This window comes from Melanostigma gelatinosum (assembly GCF_949748355.1).
Source record: "Melanostigma gelatinosum genome assembly, chromosome: 15".
In the NCBI taxonomy this organism is placed as follows: domain Eukaryota; kingdom Metazoa; phylum Chordata; class Actinopteri; order Perciformes; family Zoarcidae; genus Melanostigma; species Melanostigma gelatinosum.
The window spans coordinates 11,202,094-11,225,432 of record NC_136648.1 but is presented as its reverse complement, the minus strand read 5'-3'; the positions used below and the strand labels follow the sequence as shown (position 1 = coordinate 11,225,432).

The following is a 23,339-nucleotide window of genomic DNA, read 5'->3' as shown; positions in this document are numbered from 1 at the left end:
TGGCCCTAAACATCCAGGCGTGCCCTGGACCCTAAATGGGTTTTATTCTTCTAAATTTTATTTAAAACCAACTGCATCCTCGACTTAAAAAAAGCATGCCTCAACTTACATAAAAAGCTTCCTGAATTCATGTCCTACCGGTTTGAAAGCTTTTTAAGTGCGCTGAGAGCTGCACGTACAGCGGGGAGACTTGTTATCACCAACTGTTACTCAGCATGTCCCTGCTGGCCCTCACCACAGCATTTGATGTTTTTTATGAACTGACAAATCCCACTTCATCTTATGATACGTGTGGCCGTGGTATCAGCACAGAGCCATAGCTGCACATAAGGTGCCACTGGGGTTTGACCTCACTAAGGCAGTGCAAAGTAATAGAGCTATGGTATGATATAAGGAAATATATCAATATGCATTTATTTCGGTAAACCATGGGATATGTCATAACGCATGCACATTGTTATTGTTTTGTTCTGTCATCATGACCTGGTTTACTGCAGCCACATATTACCAGCCTAACGAGAGACTATTCAACGCTTCCCTTGCATGTCATTTCCTCTTAATCAATTAAAACCCGGATTATTCTCCGAGGACACGAGAGCAAATAGTTACATAATGTAAATAAAAACATTGCACGCCACCGCGCGTGGAGATTGGTGCGCGCTACGCGATGTCCCGGATGGTGCTCGCACCGGAAGAGAAGGGGCAGCTCTCCCAGCCATCTTGTGGCAGCATCCAGCGATTTGTTCGCATCAAGCCTCGTAGAATCGGAGGTGAATCCCGCTGAAGGGGCGCCATCATGCCCGGACACCTGCAAGAAGGCTTCGGCTGCGTCGTGACCAACCGGTTCGACCAGTTACTAGACGACGAGTCCGACCCGTTTGAGATCCTGAAAGCGGCTGAAAACAAGAAGAAGGAGGGGGCCGCCGCTGGTTCCGCCAAGTCCGCGGCTCAAGCCGCCAAGCAGCCGAAGAAGGAGTCACAGAAGGACAGAAAGAACCCGCTGCTGGACAAGAAGGACGAGTCCCAGGCTCCGGTCCCACTGAAGAAAGAAGGTTAATAAACACAATTCCCCTGCTCTCTTGCTGCAGTGCATGTTTAATTTCATCTTTATTTCGCATCAACTGTCATAGGCATCCCCCCCGTTTGCTGCGTTAGCTGATGCTGTTCTGAGCGTAACACAGCGGGAGGTCAAACCTGACAGACCGAGGTTAGCGAGACAACAAGAGGCTGTCCGCACCGAGGAGCTGCACGGAGAGGCTCCAGGTGGAAGCACACCTGCAGAGCTCCGTGCAGAAGGCTGCATCGCAGCCATGGTTCCCACCAGCATCCTGCAGGAAGGTGCAGTGTCGGGTTACCGTCTGGTGGATGATGCTACGCAGCGGCCGGTTAGCGGCTGCAGGCTTCGCAACAGCGAATGCGCAAAAATATTCACCTGCGCACTGACGGACGGCTCTTTGTTTGAGTTGGAGACGTCTACCTTCAGTGAATACTTCATTTTTTTTTTGTTTTAAAGCTTAGTCGTCTAAAATTGAGCCCTAAAAACTATAGCACCGAGGTAATGAAGAGAGAGGCCCTGCTGGCCAGTATTGTTAACAGTATGCACAGTGTAAGTAAGTGCAGCGTGCTGTTGTTGGTGGGCGTATCACGAGGTGGAGGAGTAGTTTACAGGAGAAGGAGGTGGGTGTACTCTCCTACATATTTATGTGGCTTTTTGGCTGATACACTGTAAACTACCATAAAGAGGTGGGTACACCCCATTCACCTGCATGTATCCTCCACTCTACTGTTCCTGCACATACATGGTTTTAAAGGGTGTTTACGACAAAGCAGCCTCAAAAAGGACTACATCAAGGAGTTATTCTGCTAATACAAATGACTTCCTTTGACTCCACTTCTATGGTCTTGTGATTGCCAGGTATCAGGCGAGTGGGCCGGAGACCAGACCAGCAGGGCCAGCCTGGTTCCCAGCATCAGGGTGGGCAGGGTGACGGGCGACCTGGAGACAAGCGGCCGGACCGGAGACCTCCTCGCGAGCGCCGTTTCGAGAAGCCGCCTGAGGACAAGCCCGAGGGAGGTGGAGAGTTCTCTGCAGACAAGTGGGTATTTTGGAATGAATGACGGAAGAGCATATTTTAAACATGCTGATAAGCTGAAGGCTGTCTGGTGTGATCACAGGACCGTTGGTGGGGGGGGTGGATGCAAGAGTTTGATATAATCTTAGCCAACTCAACCTCAACACCACCGCACAGCCATCTGTAGATTGTTGCCGCTGACATTATCATTGTCACATGATTGTCATAAGTGCTGATCACTCCTCTGATGAAGGTCCTATTTACACTTTTTATTTTTTGGGGTTTAATTTAGAGTCTGTTTTTGTCCACCAGGCCTTCTGGAGACCGGCCCCCGAGAGGGCGTGGTGGCGGCCGAGGTGGGCGTGGTGGAAGAGGACGGGGCATGGGCCGGGGTGAAGGCCGAGGTGAAGGCTTCGACTCCCGCGGGAAACGAGACTTCGACAGGCACAGCGGCAATGACAAATCGTGAGTCAGTCCTCAACTGAGACCATAGAAGACCAGTGAATATATCAATAGAAAGGACTACATGCCAAAGCACCCTGTTCTTGAATCTTTATTTATTATCAAGAGGCCCTTTCTGGAGCTAGTTAATTGCCAAAGGATTCCAGGACCAGGTGGCACTTTTAACATTTGTGTTGATTTAAAACTTCAGGTCTAACCGGGCTAACATGTCTACAGGCAGTTACTACAACGTTAGACTTAACATTGAATAACAGTCGGAGCCAAATGGCACCTCAAAATGTTTCATAATGACGTCTCAGACTTGAGGTCAAAGGATTTCGAATCACTGTTCGTTGTGGGCAGTGAGTATTTTAGTTTTTTTAAGGCTGCATATCATTGTGTGCGTTTTCCTCTGTTTGCTCCAGCAATCAGAAAAGCGAGGAAAAGCGCAGCGGCAGCGGCTCACACAGCTGGGGCAACGTGAAGGAGGAAGTGAGGTGAGTTTATCCGAGCGTCACTGTCTGCAGGATAACAATGTGCCGCTGAAGTCTGTACAGACTTTGTTGTCCACGTGTGGCCGATAGAAAGTGGCTCTGTTTTTGTGTTTTGAAAAAAAATTCAAGTGCTCCAGTTTTAATGGAACATTTTACAGAATAGTGTTTGGTGCGTATCGTGTTTTGGGGGTTATGGTCCACGCACCAAGAGAAAAATCCTGCTCATTCAGTCAGTTTAGCTTTTTGTTATTCTAGCAAATGTGTAGTAACATTAGATAGACTGGATGCAGCACGCACACTATTGAGCGTATATGTGCATTTGTGATCTAGCTTGGAAAGGTACAACTTAAGAGGTAATGTTTCAGCTGGAGGTAATGTATTCGTATTGACATGGTGGCTGTGTGTGTCTTTTGTTCCCAGTGAGGCTGAACAGACTGCTGCTCCAGAGACGACCCCAGAGGGAGAGGAAAACGCACCAGCCGGCTCCGAGAACAAGTGAGTGTCCATTTCCTGTCAGATGTTCAGGTTGCAAGTAATCAAGGAGGCCGATAACTGATACTTGCAACAAATATACAATTGCAGTAAAAATTTAAATCTTTGATCACAACGTTGCCGTACAATTCTGTGGTTTATCATTTAAGTGCAACTACACTGCAGACTGGATTCTGTACTGACGGCTGACTCGTATGAACAGGACACTTACTGAATCGAACATCTAATAACTACTATTTTTCTTTTATGATCTTTTATGATCCCTAGTTTGTAACTGGAGTTATGTCATCACAGGCGTTTTCCTTTGGATTCTGCACGTTGTGCTGTGTCACAAACGATTCCTCTGCATGTGCATTTTCGTTACAAAGCTTTAGCGCAAACCGGGTGAACATTGTCTCCGACCTTTTGGCTTCAGGATTAAAGAGCATGTATAGAGCCAAGAGGATTGTCAGTTTGAGGTTTAAAGGTCCTACATTGTTGCCGCTGGCTTTCCAGGGAGAACGAGGCTGAAGAAGTTAAAAACGAAGGCCCCAAAGAGATGACCCTGGACGAGTGGAAGGCCATGCAGGACAAGGAGCGCACCAAGGTGGAGTTCAACATCCGGAAGCCCAACGAGGGAGCCGACAGCCAGTGGAAGAAAGGATACGTGCTGCACAAGTCCAAGAGTGAAGATGTAAGTACGGTGATTTATTCTAACATGGAGAACAGAAACCTTTTCTCCCCTCTAACAGAAACCTGACAGACTAGTCTGAGCACTGTTCATCATACATGTAACATTATCACAAAGCTCACAGCCTTGCTCTGCCGATTGATGAGTTTCAAAGGAACATTGTGACACCTAGTAAGGTGACTTCTGTGCCGCATGCACAAACTTGGATTCAGATGCACATCGTTGTCTGTCTCGCCAGCTCATCGGACTCTGTTGTCTTTGACTTTCAGAGGCCTGTTGGAGCTTTGATCGACGCCGTAGAGACGGAAGCAGAGCCAGCGCCGGTGTTCAGCAAGGTGCCTGCAGCGCTCGCACCACAGTCCACAACTATCAGTGTTGAGTCTTAATAAAACCCCCCTGTTAGAAAATGGCCAGTGGTTTAATACACCTTCAAATGTTGGAATTAGTTTATTCATTTTTATTTTGGGTGGCTCCAGAGGAATTGATGAATCTAAAGTGTGTTGGTGCTAAGCAGCTAAGCGACACATGTTCACTCGTTTAAAAACAAAGCTCAGTACAGAGGGAAGTTAATGTCTGACATACTTTCATCGTCTGTTTTTAGCCGCTGGGCGCCCCCGACGAGTCCAGTGACCACCACTTCCGCAAACCAGCCAACGACATCACATCTCAGCTGGAGATCAACTTTGGAGACCTGGGCCGCCCCGGACGCGGGCGCGGGGGAGCCCGCGGAGGCAGGGGAGGCCGCGGCGGAGGAGGTGGTGGTGGTGGTGGTGGTGGTGCCGGGGGAGGCACCAGGCCGGCACGCGGCGGAGGACGGCCCGAAAAGGTAACAATAAAATCTGTTGCTTTCAACAGCAACGGTTTAGTGTCTCTCACAAAGGGTTCCGCGCACTGACTGTGAACAGGCTGGAAAACCTGCTGTGGAACCACTAAGGCCCTGAAATAACAGAGCAGTGACAGTTGTTTTCTCATTTCGTCAGTTGAGTGTGTGTGTGGTCTATAACATTTTGGAAGGCAGTGAATAACGCCCCGCACAATTTTCCAAAGATCAAGTTGATTTATTCCGAAATCCAAAGATATTCAGTTTACAATCAGAAAATAAACAGAGATTCACATTTGGGAAGCTGAAACCATTGGTGCAGACTACTTGTCTGTCATTCAATTAATCCACTTATTGTTTTAGCTCTACTTAAATTACATATTTACTGAGTCAAATATTTGTACTAATTTCAGACTGTTTATTATATATTTAAAAGTAAGCAGTGTTTCCCACAGGATTGAGAGATTATAAGGGAACACCATTTGTACCTTTTCTAAAGTTAAATGCATCAATTTGTTGAAATCAAGTGTTAAGTTGAAAATAAATATGAACTTTGTACAGCTCTGACATGTTCTACACATACACAATGATGTCAAAATACTTTCAAAAGATTATTTTTGTCTGTTTCTGCTGAAACACTTCATTTGGCTGACGGGAACTATAAATTCACTGATTTATCTGTGGGTCTGTCACTATGACCGACACCTCTCGCATACAAGTAGTATTGCGATCCATTAATATAGAAGTATTGATTATAGCACTCTAACCTTGTCCTGGTTTTTGTGTGTGTGTGTGTGTGTGTGTGTGTGTGTGTGTTGCTCCAGGCTAGTGGAGTGTCCGTCCCCAACGTGGACGATCCGGAGGCCTTTCCAGCTCTGGCCTAAAAGGTTCCTTTTCCACCACCGGCCCACCGATCAGCCCTTCCGGGCCCCTCCTCTACGAGGCTTGCATGCTTACATCTTCAAGTATATAAGAAAAGAGAGAAAAAAAGAAAAAGATTTTAAATGACAAAAAAAAAGACTCATTCCATACCACTCACACCACCAGAGGATTAAAAATGTTACCTGTTTTAAAAGGAGCACAAAAGACAAAAAAGGACCTCTTGTTACACTGAAGTTTTGTATTTAGGAACATGAAAGCAGGGATGTTTTCATACTACTTTTATTTATTTATTTTTCAGAGATTATGCATACTTCATTGATTATTTTTGTGCTGCTTGAATTAATGCATTTCTGCAATTAGGTTGAAGTGTGTGTATCTCTTCCCCTGAAGCTTTTGTGCTTCCCCCCCCCCCCCCCCCACCCATGACTTCAGCTCAGTATTATGCAGTCATCTTAGAAAATACTTTCTACTGGAGTTTTTCCTCCCAGTAACACACACTGATGTGGTAGCACTACACTACATAGGATACGTGTACTAGATATCTGAAGTATGGCTAAACATGCATTTAAAGTGTAATTACTCTGATCCTGACAACCCATCCCTTTGCGAGGCACAAATTCAGGATGGGTAACCAGGCAAAGTAACTTCTGACAAAAGCTCGGTATTTTTCTGCTTGTTGTGCAGTGAAAGTAACTGCCTCGTTTCCATTTTTATTTTATTTTTGATAGCTTGCCTTTTATTTGGTGGACCAGTGGTTAGTGATGCTTTGTATCCCCTGATCCAGATGTGCTACCTGTGTTTTCAAGGTGTCCCAAGGCCCAATGTGTATATCTTTAGGCTGGTCCTCGTAGGGCATACAGACTATGCTACTTTTACTTCAGGACCACGAAGCAAATATTGTATTTTTTTGTTAAGGGTGTGTGTGTGTGTGTGTGTGTGTGTGTGTGTGTGTGTGTGTGTGTGTGTGTGTGTGTGTGTGTGTGTGTGTGTGTGTGTGTGTGTGTGTGTGTGTGTGTGTGTGTGTGTGTGTGTGTGTGTGTGCGCGCAGCTAAGTGTGAGACAGACTGTGAATTTGACAGCTAGTTACTTAGAATTTAAGTATTCCTCTGTTCTGAACTTGCCACTCTCAAAATAGAAGACAAGTTATCACCTGAAGTAGTTCATAGCGTCTATTGAGACGTGATTGTTGAAATCTAAGTGAGAATGAGACAAGACTGGACATATCTTGCTATTAAGAGTATCTCTAATGTTTTTCTCGGAGCACTAGGTTTTATCAGCACCAGTCCTCTCAAGATTGTTTCCCCCTTCTGTAAACCGTACTTGCTGTTTTTTTTATTTTAAATTTCATCAGTGCATACTTTGTCTGAAATAAAAGTTGGCCATCATTGTCAACAATCACAAGCTACAGAATGTAACGTACGCTTACGGTGCTTTTAGCCACCTGTGTCAGCATTTCCAGTGAGCATTTTCTGTTAATAAAGCGGGTGTGTTTTACATTAGGTTTAGAGGGGGTGGGATGTTATGAACACGACGGGGTGATTTTAAAGCTTTACATGCTGTTCTGCAAATACTTGCTGGCGATGCACTGATACAGACGGCTGGAGCACTTTTTCTCGTAGGACTGTTTGAGCCACATGACGGTGAAGCGTTCTCTGCAAACATCCCTGTTCTAATGAATTGCTTTAGAGGTGTTACATGTATTCCGCCAATTGCTGTTTGGGTTGTTTGAAATCAATACTGTGATTTTAAAAAGTTGTAAACAAATGTGCTGTGGATTCTTCATTGCTTAAAGCATAAGGAAGCTGTGGTGTTTCATGTCGATGCTTTTCCATTTAAATCCCATATGAACATGAGGGTGATGTAAACAAACCAGAGGGGTTTGTTTACACTTAGTTGCTAGTTTATTAGGTGCAACTAACACATATTAATGCAGTTCAATACAATAATAATGCGCGACATGAATCATTTAGCCTGTGTCGAATAAAAATATTTCTATTTAAAATAGATTACGGGTTTTTCTACACTCCCGAATCTTCAAAGGATGTTGTTGAATCGAGATGTTTCACTTCTTTCCGTTTCCGTCATCGCCGACAACATGTCGCGTCACTCCGGTTAGATCGTTTTACGCATGTGCAGAAGGACTTCGTCGATAATCACGTAAACAGTATGGCAGAGCTCCACCAACGTCGACACGAGCTCGGCGACAGAAAGTTGCCACTCGAGGAAGCATCCCGAACGAGCACAAGAGCCACATCCGGTGACGGCTCCACGGTGCACCTGAAGCTGTGTGCGGCGGGCTTTTACGGAGTCAGTTCATTCCTCATCGTTGTAGTCAACAAAAGCGTCCTCACGAGCTACAGGTAGGCGGTGCAAAGTACGAGCAACCGTTGCAGGAAGCTTCGCTTCGGACACTTGACCACCTGCATGTGTGAGCAATGACAGCAGCAGACAGATGTTTAAACGATGGAGATAAGAAGTATGGAGTAACTGGGCAGGGTTAGATTCTGTCCATCTTGAGAGGATGCTCGTCTTTTTTTAGGCTGACTGTTTTGGTCACTGCTTAATACTTGGACCACATGTCCGTCCAACACACCTGGAAGCTTCGACCAGCCACCAACCAAAAAGCATTTTTTGTATTCAGAAATAAAATGTTTCCTCTTACAAATTTAAAGTTGAATTCATATGCAATAAAACCTTTTAAAATACTCAGGGATTTACACAATGTTATCAGTATAGTTGCTATTTCTGTGTAACTAACTTAACTTTATGACTGATACTGTTAATTAAACTAAGTTACATTATTACAATGAGTAAGCAGCTTTGTAATGTTGGTGGTCTAAGTGGAGTTAATTATAATTAATTATTTAACACTGGATAATTGTATTTACTCTAACAATGCGTTTATTTATATATGCTAATTTGGGTTTTTTAAAGTGTAATCTTTAGTAGGTTTTGGGGGGAAATAGTAAATGAGACTTATCTTAATAGCCCAAAAAACTTCCAAATTTGCATCCCATGAGGTCCACGATGTAGCTGAACCAGGCTCCATTCATCCCTCATGCTCCAGGGATCAGCACACCTCCAGCAGGGCCTTGATGTCCAAGAAAGTTTGACACATCCAGCCGGTTCTTGGATCCCTTTAATAATATATCAACTGTTTTCTTTTTAGATTAAAGATGTCCAGTTAAACTTGAAATGCTCTCGTCCTTTAGCCACTCTCACTCCTCTCTGTTCTCCTCCATGCTGCTTTTGTTAGTTGATCACAGGTGTGTCTCATTTATCTCCTCACCTTCCATCTGATAGCAGCTATGAAAGTACTCAAGTAAAGCCTAAAAATCAGTCGTATTAGCATTTTTGAGTCATTTTCCTCAACTCGTCTACATGTTTTACAGATTTCCATCGTCAACATGTGTTGGAATCGGCCAGGTAAGTTTGTCTTAAGTTGACTCACAGTCACTTTCTGTTCACACAAACAGAGCCTGAAACCCTGTCTGCTTGCTCCAATAACTCTGCAGATGTTGGCTACAGTTGTAGTTCTGAGGACTGGGAAGATGTTTGGTGTTATCTCGTTTCCAGATCTGGATCTGAGTATACCACGCAAGGTGAGACCGTGAAGTAGTTCTCTCACATGATAATAAGACAAACCTCATATTAAAGATTTTAAAAGAATACTGCTTATCTTACTCCATGTGTTTTTGTGTCTTTCCAGATGTTTCCACTGCCTCTTCTGTATGTCGGGAATCAAATATCAGGGCTGTTTGGGACACAGCGACTCAAGTTAGAGCTTCTATTCATTGGCGTATTATCATATGATATGAAACATAATTTCCTTCATGCAAAACTAAATGGACCACGTTTTCCTTTTCCCCCAGTTTGCCCATGTTTACAGTTTTGAGGAGGTTCAGCATTTTCCTCACCATGGTGTTCGAGGGACTCTTGCTGAAGTAAGTTTAAGTCGACACAGTTTAACAGGAATGTTCTTGCGCCTGCAGACGACTGATTTTAATCCCTGCGACCCGTTTCCTCTTCCTCACAGGAAGACTTTCTCTGCGTCGGTTAAGATCACAGTGTTCACGATGATCTTTGGTGCTTTTATTGCTGCCAGGTGAGGTGTTCACACACACAAGGACACCCTTATACCGACCTCATCCGGTTCACGTCTTCCTGTGTCTCAGTCGTTGACACGTTTTGTTGTTTTGTAGCGCGGATTTAGCTTTCGACCTTGAAGGATACGGCTTCATAATGATCAACAACGTCCTGACGGCGGCCAGCGGAGCGTACGTGAAGCAGAAACTCGACTCCAAGGTGAGCAGCGCTGCTACTCGGTGTGTGTGTGTGTGTGTGTGTGTGTGTGTGTGTGTGTGAGCGAGAGATGCTTCTTTGCCGCATCGCCTCTTAACGGATTGTTCTGTGTACTGCTGTTCCAACAGGAGCTGGGCAAATATGGGCTTCTCTACTACAACGCTTTGCTCATGATCTTCCCCACTGCGGCTTACGCTTACTACTCAGGGGACTTGCAAGTGGTGAGGAATGCTTTTTTTTTTTTTTTTACACAAATGTCTTCATGTTTATTAACAATTTAGAGTCCTGCAACTTGAGAATGTCCTCTGTCTGTCTGTGTGTGTTTGAGCACAGGGGTTGGAGTATGACGGTTGGTCTGATCAGCTGTTTGTTGTGCAGTTTGTGCTCTCCTGTGTCATGGGGTAAACTCCAGATCCGTCTTTTGTTACTCCTCGATAATGTCCCGCAGTGCTGCTCCGATCTAATTCCTCTTCAATGTGTTGTGCAGCTTTGTTTTAATGTACTCCATCATGCTGTGCACGCAGTACAACTCGGCGCTCACCACCTCCATTGTTGGCTGCATTAAGGTGCGTCATAACACGCCGGTCCTGCCCTCTGCGGGCTGATAGCATTGATGAACACAGATGTGTGCAGTGACTCCGTCCTCTCCTGCAGAATATCCTCGTGACCTACATTGGAATGGTGTTTGGAGGAGACTACATATTCACCTGGACTAACTTCATCGGTCTAAACATCAGGTAAGACACACAGTTTAGACTGTGCTGTTGTGGAGCTGGTGTTTTATTCATTTATTTATTATTTGTTGTCCCCTCTGTGTCCCACAGCATTGCTGGCAGCCTGGTGTACTCCTACATCACCTTCACACAGGAGCAAACAAGTAAGAGCTCTTCAAATAATGTGCATGAAAGCCTCCCTAGAATTACAAAAAGCTGCAATGTAAACGTGCTGCGGGTGTTTGGTAATTGTATCACATTTAACAGAAACGGCGTAAACCACGGAGACCCGACCGACATCGAAGACCTGCGAATGTCCACATCTCGTCTGATTTTAAGCTGTCAAAATATTTTACACACATTTATGTATTCTCTGTATTTTGTCAGCACGTTTCTACTGCCAAGTAATTAAAAATTATCCAATTTTATGTCTTTAATGAAGACAAAGTGCCTTCATGTTTCACTGATTTAATACCAAGTCATGAGCATTTTTATATTTGACAAATCAATAGATTTAAAGGATTGATTACAATTTTTGTAATTCTATTTTAATACAGTACTTAATTATTGATGACTAATCATTCAGATTTCTTCACACTGGCTTTTAATATATATTTTCCTGTATGTTCCTGCAGCAGACATGAGGCTCAGCTGAAAGCTCTTCCTAACTTAAAGCCTTTGTTGCTCAGACAAAACTTTATTGTTTGCGCCTAATGATTTTGTCCTCTTTTTCTGAAGTGTAATTATTTTAGGAAGGGTTTCTGATCAAGGCCAGTATGTTGTTTAACATATACATGTATATATACACACACGTTGCATTTGAGTATTGTAATACAAAAATAATCAAATAAAGTGTTTGTTGTATTCAAGCGTGTACACTTTGAAAACTCACAATACAACAACTCAAGACTCATTAATACATTTATTAAATATAGCCAATGTTATTCCATTCATAGTCTTGGAATACACTTTTATTTATGTCATTTACAGAGGAAAACAAACAAGACATTGTCAACAAAGGGAAAGAAAAGACTACGTGGATTAACAATATTGAGACAAACTAATCTTAATCTGTGAATGTAAAGTCAAAGCTGGAGTACAAAGTAAAACACGGAAGCATCAAGCCGAACAGCTACTGAACCAAAACAAATGATGGTCTCGCAGGTCACATGTCGACCTGGTGTTTCACTGCTGGAGATCCACTCGCTGAGGAAAGACGGGAACATTGGTTGAAACGAAGCACTTTGAGTTTGAACCAAAGGCGAGCAGCACACTCAACCACAACGTGGCGCCTTTTCTTTGCACAAAAGACGATGCTCTCTGCAACAAACATTTGCGATTGTGCGAGCTCACACAGGAATGGGAAGTGCTGAGGGAAAGCGGAATGGCTACTTTATTTATTACATCCATCTCAGAGCAACACAGGAGAAAGATCTCTAAACAAAAAGCACAGCAGCCTACAAGGAAGACCTGAACATCCGCAGATGAACAGACACGTTATATATATATATATATATAAAAAAAAAAAAAAAAATGTACCAACTGCTCAAGGTAAGAAATCTATACAAACTTTACAATAAAAATCACGGACATTCTGTCTAGTAAAAACAAAGCGTTGAGCAAAGCACCGACTATGAAAATCCAAAAATACAGCGATCTCCTACATGAGTTATAATACAGGACATCACTGATGTCAGCTGCTTCACACAAACAAACCCTCATTTATCAGAATCAAACAGCCGTGACGGAGGCTGGAGCGGCTTTTATGAAGAGAAGTGAAAACGTTAATTCTGCTGGGTTTTATCGACACCGCTCCTCATCAGTACAGATGAGAACCATACAATCAAAGTGCAACTCAAAGAGCCGGCGACAGCACCGGCCTCACTCAACTTGTGTTCGCCCACTTTTGACAATTTAGGCACGTGATCGTTTTAAAACGCGCGTCCCCCCCGTTTCATCAAATGTAGGTTCTCAAATCGCTTGAAACAGCAGTTGTCATAGTTTTCTTTTTGTTAAAAAATATAAATATCTCTTGTGTAAAAAAAATAATCACAGGTGATTTATTTTCTATGAGTACAAATAGAAAAAAGGAAATTCTTGGCAAAAAATGTTTTGTCAGTCAACTCTCCAAAAAGTGAATCCAGACGATGTTTAGTCAGAGATGATGGAGCTGTGGGACTTTGGGAGGAGCTCTGCAGGCCGCCTGTTCATGGATGGGTTGGAGGGACGGGGAGACCACCCCCCTTCCCCCCCTCCCAGAGGACCAGCTACAGTTTGGTTGGCTGTGTTGTGTGAGTCTTTGTTCCCAGGAGATCCTGCTCTCACGGGCCAAGCGGGGCTCATCTTCCCTCATCTCCTTCACTTCTAGGTGGGAAGGAGGGGACAGTTCCCCCAGAATTCAGCATCTATTAGTCCACGTCACTGATCTCCTTCAGTCCTCCTGTGTTCTGGATGGTTCCACCTCACTTTGGCCCAATGGCTCGGCCTCCGTCCTGCACCTCTTGGCCGGCCGTTCGTGTGCTGCTGCTGCTGCCTCCGTGTCTCTGTGGTCCAGCGAAGGCTCCAGAGAACCGTTTTGGTCGTGGCTGGGCACGCTGGGTTGGCTGCAGCCGTTGGAGTTGTCTGAAACGGGAGCCGGAGCTTCCGCTAACGGATGGGAGGGACCGTTGGACTGAACCAACTCAGGTTTCACTTGATTTATTGGGGCCAACTGAGCGCCATCCACTGGGAGACTTGAAGTGTGGCTTACGATACCTGGCAATAAAAAGTGAAGAGTGAGTGGTTTGAGACTTTAAATGTTGGATCACCCAAATTACAAAAACCAGTCGTACCCGGCCAAGCAAAAGCTTTTGGATTTACTTCACCAATCTCAGATTTCATCCTTCGTCTGAATACAGTGGAGGTGAATGAGATGAGAGTTCGATCAACACTCAAACGATTTTGTCAACGAATTGATTAAGTTGATTTAATCTCCTCAATCCAAAATGACCGACTAGTCAAGCGGGGGGAGGCCTTAGTTTTATTTTATTTGTGCCACTTGTGACATTTTAGGTCTTGGGTTAGATTCAAAAATTCAAACATGAACTATATATTTGTGTGTGTGCGTTCACATCAGTACTCTGCAATGCACTCACCGTTCTGGCTGCTGCTGTCCTCCCTCTCCGAGTGGCTGGCGCTGCTGCTGGAGGTGGTGGGAGGCGGCGACGCCGCCCTGCTGGACGTGGCGCTCTCCGTTTCGTCCAGTAATCTGTCCATGTAGTCTCTGAGGACACACAGCGGCACACACGCCGTTACACACAACCACCACTCTTGGTAAACACGTAACCGTAATAATCTGTGACTGCAGGTGGGTCCTAGTTAAGAGTCTAAACCTGCAGCTGTAGCGTTTAAAGCTGGTCGCAATAAACAAGGAGCCAATCAAACCGTGTGTTGTGTCACCAGTTAAATCACCACATCCAGGTGTTGTTCCATACTGCTACATTCATGAATTCTCTCAGTCCGACAGACAGACTGGGTTGCTCTTTTCTTTACTGTTTGACCCCGGCAGTGCATTCAGGTTTCATTACACCCATAAATTGTAACGAGAGTCAAATATACGATCTTTACTAATTCATCACAATGAGACATGAACTGCACATACATCAGGTCTTAACGTCCCAGTGCTCAGGTTTGCCTTTGAGCACATTAGACTTCTCGTGTAATAGAAAGACATTTTATGGGCTTACTGGAGTATTTTAACAGAATACGGATATTTAAATTGATATTAAATATATAGATTTTTTTTCTAAAAAGGGAAACTCACCTCATATTTCAATAATTTAAGATATGTGTTTTTTGAACAAAGCTTAAAGTATAATTTGTGTCAGCAAAAAAGACCAACCAGCTGCTGAATTGAGAATATTACAACAAACAACCAACATGACCGAACACATCGACATGAAACGACTCCTCTCATAAATAATTCACACAAAACGGTATATGCATTTATTTATTTTTAAACTTACGTGACACCGGGGTGAAGGTTGTATTTCCTTTTCCCAAGTCTGGTTTGCTGTGCAAAGAAATCATAACGCTCAGACTTCTTCCACATGTAATAAAAGGCCACACATTCTCCTACAGACCTAGTTCTCACCTGAAAGATTTAATTCAGCAGACATGAAATCACCATTATTACCATCGCCTGAAGAGATTCAGTACAATATCAAATGAGAGACAAATCAAATCATTGTTGAGACTCTGACAAAGGTCATGTGATCTACACTTAAAAACACTGAAAGATCAAAGAAATTTGATTTGTCTCAAAATGCAACAAGGTTGATTCCAACCCTGCGCATCACACAGCAAACACATGGACATTTAAAATGAACGTCATGATTATCAGAATACTTATAATGTCATCAATATGTACTCATGACATCATAAACGGTTCACTAATGTCTTACCTTGTTGGCCTGTATTAAATGAAAGTCTTTTCCATAAGCTTTTAGTCCTTGTTCAAAATTTCTACATTCCTCTTCAGTCCAGACAGATAGCTCCTCTGTTGCAGACAGAATACGTGTTAATCTTGCTTCTTAAGAAGATCCAAGAACAGAACATCATATTAGAATAAAGTGGAGGTCAATGGGTTCGTGATTGTCTGCTTACCTCTGGCTGCTTTTACATTAAACCTCAGTCTTCTTAAAGCTTCCTCTGTGTCAAAGTCACACTTCACTAGTTCATACAACGCCTAAAGGGGAACAAATGATCAAACATGTTCAGCATCACTCCTTTCACTTAAAGCATGATGATGGAGAAATTTAACTTTTTTTCTTGTTGTCAACAAACTCATAAAAAGACCAAAATAAGTGTTTGTGTCCGTCTCTAAAACTCAACCTGAAGACCATTCCTTCATACTCAAGATACAAATCTTCAGAAGTGGTTAGAAAATATATCGTTTCATCTTTTAAAAGGCTCAGCTGGGAACTGTAGTCTTTAGCCAACATCACAAGGGTATTTCAAACAATGGTCGATGGGACAGAGGTGTAAGATATATCAGGCTTCGGCGACACAAGTAACAGACTGTTAATGTTTTGGTCTCATCGTGGGATTTGTTCACAGTAAGAAAACGTATTGGCCAACGTCATCCTCCAGCACAAGCTGCGGATATGTAGCCGTCACCTGTTCATTGTCTTTGATGTGGGATCCCTCTGGGACGGCATCCACTCCCTTCTCCTCTCCCGTCCGCCTTGACGCCTCCGTCAAGAACTCCACCACTTTGCCTTCAGGAAGACACTCGGGGTTCCACAACAACTGGTCGTCGTTTTCATAAACTACAAGAGAAATTCACAGAAAACAGGCAATGCCGTGTCAACTTTCTGTACCAACGTTTTAGACCCAGAAAGGACAGGCAGTGTTACAGCATAGACATGAGACCTCAAACAGTTACCTTTCTCGTTGTCTTTATATTTACACAGGCCAACAGGAGTTTCTGCCTGATACATTGAACCCACCATGATTTCCTGTTGGGAATAAACACATAATTTAGATTGGCTGATTCCTTATAGATTGTAAATATGACACCTGCTGACAATTTCAACTGCGATGATAATTTCTGCCAAAATTTTCTGAACACGTTTGGATTTTTGTGAATATTCTTCCATTGTAAATATTTCTGATTGTCCCCTTTTGCAGTGGGCTCAGTGTGACATCGTGACAGCCAACTGTGATAGCCGAGAATTTATCAAATTCTAAATGATTAGACGAACGTGAAGAGACACTGCACATGCTGCATAGCCTGACATGAATAGGAGGAAGTCTGTATGCAAATTCATCTGATCGAGACATTTAGCATTTAAAAGAAACAATGACTGACAAATGTCTTTGTCAGTGTCATGTGAATCAAGCTCCAATCTAGCAGTACAAATGTCTGATACTCTGATTAATAAAGTTCTGACGCACCTTTTTCCAGTCTTCCGATGGAACATAGTCCTCATCTTCATCCGACTCCTCCTCTGCATCATTATTACCTGAAATACAGTCATGTCTATTTAACCAGCTAAATATATAAAAAACAATATATGCATTTATGTGCAACAAGAAGAAAGAGGAGAATAACTCTGAGGTAAGATGGCTCATACTTTCAAAGTACTTGAGTTTTTGGGGGCGAATGAGTTCCACTGTGCCAAGAGACCTGACTGAGCGCGTGCGGACCTCAGAGGTTGCCTGGGCCTCGTCCCCCTGTACCGACGAGATCTTAACACCCTCAACCTGAAGACACACACACATACACAAATAGTTGCAGACAATGCTGAAACTACACAGTCAACACAACAAAATAAAAATTAAAAATAGTTTTTGGAAACCACATCACTGTCAAGAGACTCAGAAAAACATCGACTTACCTCATTTCTTTTTAACTCGCCGGTGCTTCTGCTGCTTTCATCATTGTCGAGGTCCTCTTCCTCATCCTCGTCCTCATCATCCTCTTCTTCCTCGGGTTCCTCTTCCTCCTCATCATCTTCATCTGCTGGTGAACCGCCCCCATACCCATACAGACTCAGCAGCTCATGAATGGGCATCTCCCCCTCCTGTTGAAACAAAAGCGACACGTTTTTTCTAAACTGTAAAATAAACCAAACTAAGTTGATGATCTGATCTGATGACTAAAGGAATCGTTTGGTCTAAATTTAAAATTCAAAACTCAGGACTGAGACCGATAATTATTCCCAAATTTATGAATAAGACTGTCTAAATTCTGAGCTACACATCAGACAAAACCAAATATGATCTAAGCCTGAAGCTCACCCGTGCAAGATCTTCGATCTCGTTGGCGTTGGTCTCATCTGATGCCTCCAACATTTCTTCTTCTTCCAGCGTGCGTTCATCGTCAAAGTCATGGACAAGCATGTCTACCGATGGGTCGAAATCATGGTCAACGGAAACTGCTGAACCTCCTAGAAAAGTGACCCCAAAAATGAAAATATTACTTCATGAAACATATATTTAAGGACGTTATGAACAAATCCAATAAGGGTGCAGTTAGTATTTTTTGTTTGAAAACATATGTAGACTACAGATATATTAAGGTATGGGGGGGGGGGGGGGGGGAGATGGATCACATCTTCTATTCCAGTATATGTAATTGTATATCTGTAATATTAATATATTTAAAAACAATCTGGATTGATAAATTGCACTACAGGTAAGAGGAAAAATATATAGTTTGGATTTGGGGGGGGGGGGGAACTGTCCCTTTAAATAGTAAAGGGACTGATAGCAGGGTATGAACACGATGACACAATCTCTGATGGTAAACATCATCTTATCGCCCAACCGTAGCTTGAACAGATAGATTGTAGATATATTCACATAAGTTTAATTTGAAGCTGCTAAATAAGCTTTTTTTTATAACCATGATAACAATGCGTTTTATTGTTGTTTGCCAACATTAAAGGTGTAAACAAATCACTGTTGTTTGTTAGTGTTAATAACAATACAATATTTTACATTAAACATGTCATTAAGTCTAAAAATATCAATTTCTATCACTTCTGTGTTTTGGATTTTGGTTCACGGTGCTTCTTCCCTTTCTTTCATTTTGGCCAAAATGGTTGCTTAACGAATCAAATTGAATATGTTTAATACATGTTTGAACAACTTGTATTTGAAACTTTTTTCATGAATCCAAACAACAACAACAACACTCCAGCTTTACGTACCTGGGCTCGAATTCCCGAGGGAGGGCTGGAAAAGGAGAAAACACATAAATAAAGTTAAAGAGCCGCTTCAGAGGCAAACATCTCATCAGATGTACATTCACAGAGGGTTCAGAGGCGAGGAAAAAAGCGCGCTCGTCTCCTAGAAGCTGACTGCAGTTCAGAAAAGAAAAGAAACAAAGAAGACGGTCTCCACTTCCTGTGGGGGAAACGTACGTTTCATCTCGATAGTCCCACCGGTACAGTGAGTTAACCTCCTGGGTGCAGACACAGTTAACACCAACAGACCAGCGCTCACAAGGTGGATTTACTCAGCTGGCTAAGTCAGTTACATACGAATACAAAGCTAAAGCTCCGTTATATATTTAACGTTAGCTAACGCGTCCAAGTTACGCTTGGTATGAACTGCCTGCGATTAACAATCGGAAAACCACACACATAATATCTCAAAGCATGAAACTACCGCTGCGTGTCCAATTTAAAACGTCAAAATAGATAGTTCAGTATTCTTGAACAAAACCGCGAAGTTAACATCGCTAACGCCGCAGCTAACTAACGTTACCTTCCGTCAGAGCTATCTCAGCTAGCGTTAGCTAAACCCGAAGTTTACTAAACATTCTTGCGTAAAGAAGTGGATAATATCCAGCGACGCAAACATCCGGTTCTTAATTCCGTGTGGATAAAGCTACAGTACACAAACGATGTACACGTCGGACTGAACTAACTATTTTGCAGTATAAATTTTATTTCCCCCCTAATATTTATTTCACTTTCTTACCTCCGCCATGTTTGCAATCCTGCAGGGTCACGTCAGGGGTTGCGGCGGTTCCCGGATGTAGAGCCCCGCCCACCTGCAGTATCAAGAACATAGTGCTCCCAAAGCATGGACTTGCAGTTATCATTATGTACGTTATGTAATATTGTATTTATAAAAACAATATCACTTGTGCATATAGGTCTGAATTGTATACACTCTGTTAAAAAAGGTTTAGGCAAATTTAAATTCATGAAATGCAATGTTCTGATATGCTCTAAAATTAGAAAAGCATTAGTAAGGCATAGATAAATGCAAAATGTGTTCGGTTTTAAGATGCCTACGAGAAGTTGCCTTCTTATCCTCAGGATTATTGACACTTTTACTGGAAAAACAAAAGAACCAATCCCAAAAAGATCTATTCAAAGATGTTAAGTTCATAACAATATGGGATTCCAAGAAGACTTCCTACTTTGTGTTCACGAAAACAAAGGTATTAAAAAGGTATGTTGTTTATACTGTAACTTCACATGTCCAAGCTGTAATGCTGGTTACATGGGCAACACTGCCCAAGAATGATGCCCAAGAATGATGCGTATGAACATTTAACATGTAATATATTCAAACATCTAAGACATTATGAGACCTCTAAACAGGACTTGACGAATATGTAATGTTATTAATTACACATATAGATTTCTCCACTTAAACTCCATCCCTGCTATGAAAATGGTCTATTTGTGCGTTGATAAAAACAGCTGCACTGCAAAGGTTAAGTCAAGGATGATGGAGGATGATGGCGAAGCTCTCATCCCTGATGAGCCACGCCTCCCACCCCATGCAGGACACTCTGGCAGCTCTGCACAGCTCCTTCAGTCACCGGCTGATTCACCCCCGGTGTCTGAGGGAGAGGTGCCGCAAGTCCTTTCTCCCCGCTGCTGCCAGGCTGCACAACAAACTGCTCTCGGTTGACCACTAACACTTTGAACACGAACACTTGAACACGAACACTTTGAACACTTCTGAACACTTTAATTCATTCACCTGGTGCAATATCTAATCCGTGCAATCCCGTGCAATATCCAATACGTTTAAGTATTTATCTTATATTTGTATTCCGTCTGTATATTCTGGTATATTTAATACTCTTCTTTACAGTCTTATTTCATTACTGTTTTACTGTTTAGTTTATTATATTACTTGATTTTTATCTTTTATTTTTTACTTGTGAGCAATGCTGATGTAATCCTGTAATTTCCCCACTGAGGGACTAATAAAGGATTATCTTATTTTAAGATATAGTTATATGACAAACCATATATTTTTATTTGGGTTATGCTTGGCCCTGCTATTGATATCTAAAAATGTGTTGTGAATGACTTTCATGGTCAACTTGATTCCAAGACACAAGTGTAGTGGTTAATGCAACAGTCTCTTCTGGGAATCACTGATTGATGGTCATGATAGTGGGCACACACTTCACTATGTTGCTATGTAGAGAGCCATCATCTCAGTTTGTTGCAGGATGGATATGTCAAGTGATCCATTAGGCAACACTTAGCCAAACCCATGGCAATAAAAAAACCTGCAGTTCGGACATAAAGGAGCAATTATTACTCATAAACATTCAATGAGTCAATCAGTGATCATCACAGTGGCCTAGATTCCCACACAAATCCTGAATGACATCCGCTGCTAAAAGCCAGATGGTTATCAAAGATAATACACACCTATTGACACAGGTATTACCCGAGGACGTCTTGGGGAAAGTCTGTGACATCACTGGAGACTCTCGATAAAAGGGTTTGCCAGGACCACAGTGTAACATGGTCAAGACAGATGTTTCCTTGAGAACAAACAACATGAGATCCCAACTCCTGCTTGCGATGCTGCTGTGCATGTTGTGTGTAGCGCAGGTTCAGACAGAGGATAACACAAACGCACTGAGGCTGTGTGGCCGGGCGTTCGTGCGAGCTGTGGTGTACACCTGCGGAGGATCCAGGTGGAGAAGACTGATGGGAGAAGAGGAGGCTTTGCCAGCCGGTGAGTACACAATCACTTGAAATGGTCTTTGTAGCTTCGAGGTATAATTTCACAACTGATATATAAATGACTGATTGGCCGATGTCTCTACGCAGGTAGCAGGGAGCCAAAACTGAAGATGACAGATGAGCCAGCAATAGAGCGTCATTGGCGGGACCAGAACCAGGCGCTAATATCAGTGTGCTGTCAACTAGGCTGTCGAAGGAGTGACCTCTCCATGCTCTGCTAGAGGAGGACATACCAAGAGGGTCATCATCAATCTGCTATTAGTTTAAAATAAAATATTCAGAACATTGTTAGGACAATGTGATTTGATTTTCCATGCTACCAAAAATGAAATAAAAAAACATGAATCTTGCTTTATCACTTTATACGTGGCAAAATATACAACATGGATACAGAACTCTTCAACAGAACTCTACAGTTTTTGAATCGAGAAATGCACAACCAACGTGAGTCTATTCACTGTCTGCTTCAGTCACTCTAAGTAAACAGCGTAGACGGTTGCCAGGCCAAACAGAGAGCTGTTCTTGAAGGAGTAGGACGCAAAGGTGTCATTAGATGCATCCCACAGACAGCGGCTGCTGATTTTCATGCTCTGCCCGGTGAGCTGGCCGATGTGGACCAGGACGACAATCCTATATCGGGGAATCATGAGGTCTTTCACACGGGCTCTTATCACCTGAGGAGGGTAAATCCAAAAGACTGAAACTCATAGAACAGAAATTAAAGGTATTCAGAAGGTGCTTTTTAAAGTTGTATTTACCTCACATATTGTTTTTGTCATTGTTTGAGACCATTCGACTTCATATTTCGCCTCGTGAAGATAATTGGTGAGTACATCCTTCAGTATGTCTGTGACAGTAGGAATGGGCATGCGTCTGCAAGGTCCTGTTGTCCAAAACACAAAAGACAACAATAACATGACAAATGAGTTTTACTTGATGTGCAGTTGCTTTGGTTCGTAAAAATGATTGTTATGGATCGATCTGAAAGCAAACAATTGAAATCACAATTAATATTGCATTGAAATGTCTGCTACTTTGACATGTTACTGATCTTGTTCCATCCTCCGCAGCATGTATCACGTTTTTGTAGTCAGAGGAGGCTCAACCTTCATTTTAAAAAATGTCATTTTTTAAGTGCCTTGGTGTAAAGTTTTAATGATGGCGGCTAAAGTACTGAATTCGCCAAATCAAATCAAATGAATAAAATTGAATTTTTGCCCAAATATTACACTGTTACAGTATTAAACTGTTACAGTATAGTAGTTGGTGATGATGCTGTGGTGCAATCTCACCCATCTGGTAGGTGTTCTCCATTGTTACGGCCAGCTGGGCGTTATCATCATGGTGTGGTTCATCTAAGTTCGACACAATACTTATAGAGCTGAAAGACATGATCAGGGTGAAGGAAAAGTCAGGAAAAGGGACCTTGGTATATGTACAAACTGTGGCTGACTGACCTCATGTGTATATAGAACTGCTCAACCTATACACATGTATTGGGTAAGCATACCTCACTGGTTTATGATTGATAAAGATGATGGTGGATATCGGGCCATATTACCAGCATAGTCTACTCACTCTCTTGTCCTGCCTCTGAATCCATGGCTTATCTCTGAGTACCTCCTGCTGTACCTCCTGCTCTCTCTTCTTTGGAATTTTTGCAGGTCAGACATGACAGCTTTCCCTTTGCTTGAACGCTACCTTGTCTTTACACGACGACAACCGAAATATATTGACGTTTCAGTCAATTATTATCGAGGTAAACAACATATACAGTGGTGACGACATACAGTAGCTCAGTCCAGCAGTTGAGCACGCGGACCAAACACAGCTTGCCGAAATGAAAACTCACGTTTATCGTTAAAACTATGCAAACATTGTTTCGCTAGTCCTTCTGGGTAATATTAGCTAACGTTACGCTAGCGTTGTTAGCTGTTAGGAGTTGGCTTGTTTT

General features: G+C 42.7%; 4 protein-coding genes across 6 annotated transcripts; 2 read left to right on the top strand and 2 right to left on the bottom strand.

Annotated features, from left to right (window-relative positions):
• Positions 1–711: 711 nt before the first annotated feature.
• On the top strand, positions 712–7,648 carry serbp1b (SERPINE1 mRNA binding protein 1b). The gene is made up of 9 exons (XM_079284661.1): positions 712–1,052; positions 1,916–2,096; positions 2,385–2,537; positions 2,939–3,010; positions 3,428–3,502; positions 3,995–4,172; positions 4,439–4,504; positions 4,771–4,995; positions 5,814–7,648. The coding sequence occupies exons 1-9, from the start codon at positions 797–799 to the stop codon at positions 5,871–5,873; spliced, it is 1,266 nt and encodes a 421-aa protein (XP_079140787.1). The 5' UTR covers positions 712–796; the 3' UTR covers positions 5,874–7,648.
• A 389-nt stretch (positions 7,649–8,037) lies between these two features.
• LOC306789792 (nucleotide sugar transporter SLC35D1-like) lies at positions 8,038–11,601 on the top strand (the record flags this gene model as incomplete). Its single annotated transcript, XM_079285862.1, has 13 exons — positions 8,038–8,231; positions 9,264–9,297; positions 9,387–9,473; positions 9,581–9,648; positions 9,744–9,815; positions 9,908–9,976; positions 10,074–10,176; positions 10,302–10,394; positions 10,507–10,574; positions 10,661–10,739; positions 10,828–10,910; positions 10,998–11,050; positions 11,154–11,601. The coding sequence occupies 13 exons, from the start codon at positions 8,038–8,040 to the stop codon at positions 11,162–11,164; spliced, it is 1,014 nt and encodes a 337-aa protein (XP_079141988.1). The 3' UTR covers positions 11,165–11,601.
• Positions 11,602–11,853: 252 nt separating this feature from the next.
• Positions 11,854–18,604, bottom strand: mier1b (mesoderm induction early response 1b, transcriptional regulator). 3 transcript variants are annotated; one of them, XM_079284767.1, is made up of 12 exons: positions 18,584–18,604; positions 17,670–17,818; positions 17,267–17,452; positions 17,003–17,132; positions 16,824–16,891; positions 16,312–16,384; positions 16,044–16,195; positions 15,531–15,612; positions 15,329–15,423; positions 14,891–15,018; positions 14,021–14,148; positions 11,854–13,640 (listed from the first exon to the last, which is right to left on the bottom strand). In XM_079284767.1, the coding sequence occupies exons 2-12, from the start codon at positions 17,769–17,771 to the stop codon at positions 13,318–13,320; spliced, it is 1,467 nt and encodes a 488-aa protein (XP_079140893.1). In that variant the 5' UTR covers positions 17,772–17,818; positions 18,584–18,604; the 3' UTR covers positions 11,854–13,317. The 3 variants fall into 3 exon arrangements, with proteins under 3 accessions (XP_079140893.1, XP_079140894.1, XP_079140895.1); XM_079284768.1 differs by having other exon boundaries at positions 14,891–14,937; XM_079284769.1 differs by lacking the exons at positions 17,670–17,818; positions 18,584–18,604 and having other exon boundaries at positions 17,003–17,172; positions 17,267–17,368.
• A 3,251-nt stretch (positions 18,605–21,855) lies between these two features.
• LOC306789791 (dynein light chain Tctex-type 5-B-like) lies at positions 21,856–22,988 on the bottom strand (the record flags this gene model as incomplete). The annotated part of the gene is made up of 4 exons (XM_079285861.1): positions 21,856–22,059; positions 22,144–22,268; positions 22,678–22,740; positions 22,964–22,988. The coding sequence occupies 4 exons, from the start codon at positions 22,986–22,988 to the stop codon at positions 21,856–21,858; spliced, it is 417 nt and encodes a 138-aa protein (XP_079141987.1).
• Between the last annotated feature and the right edge of the window lie 351 nt (positions 22,989–23,339).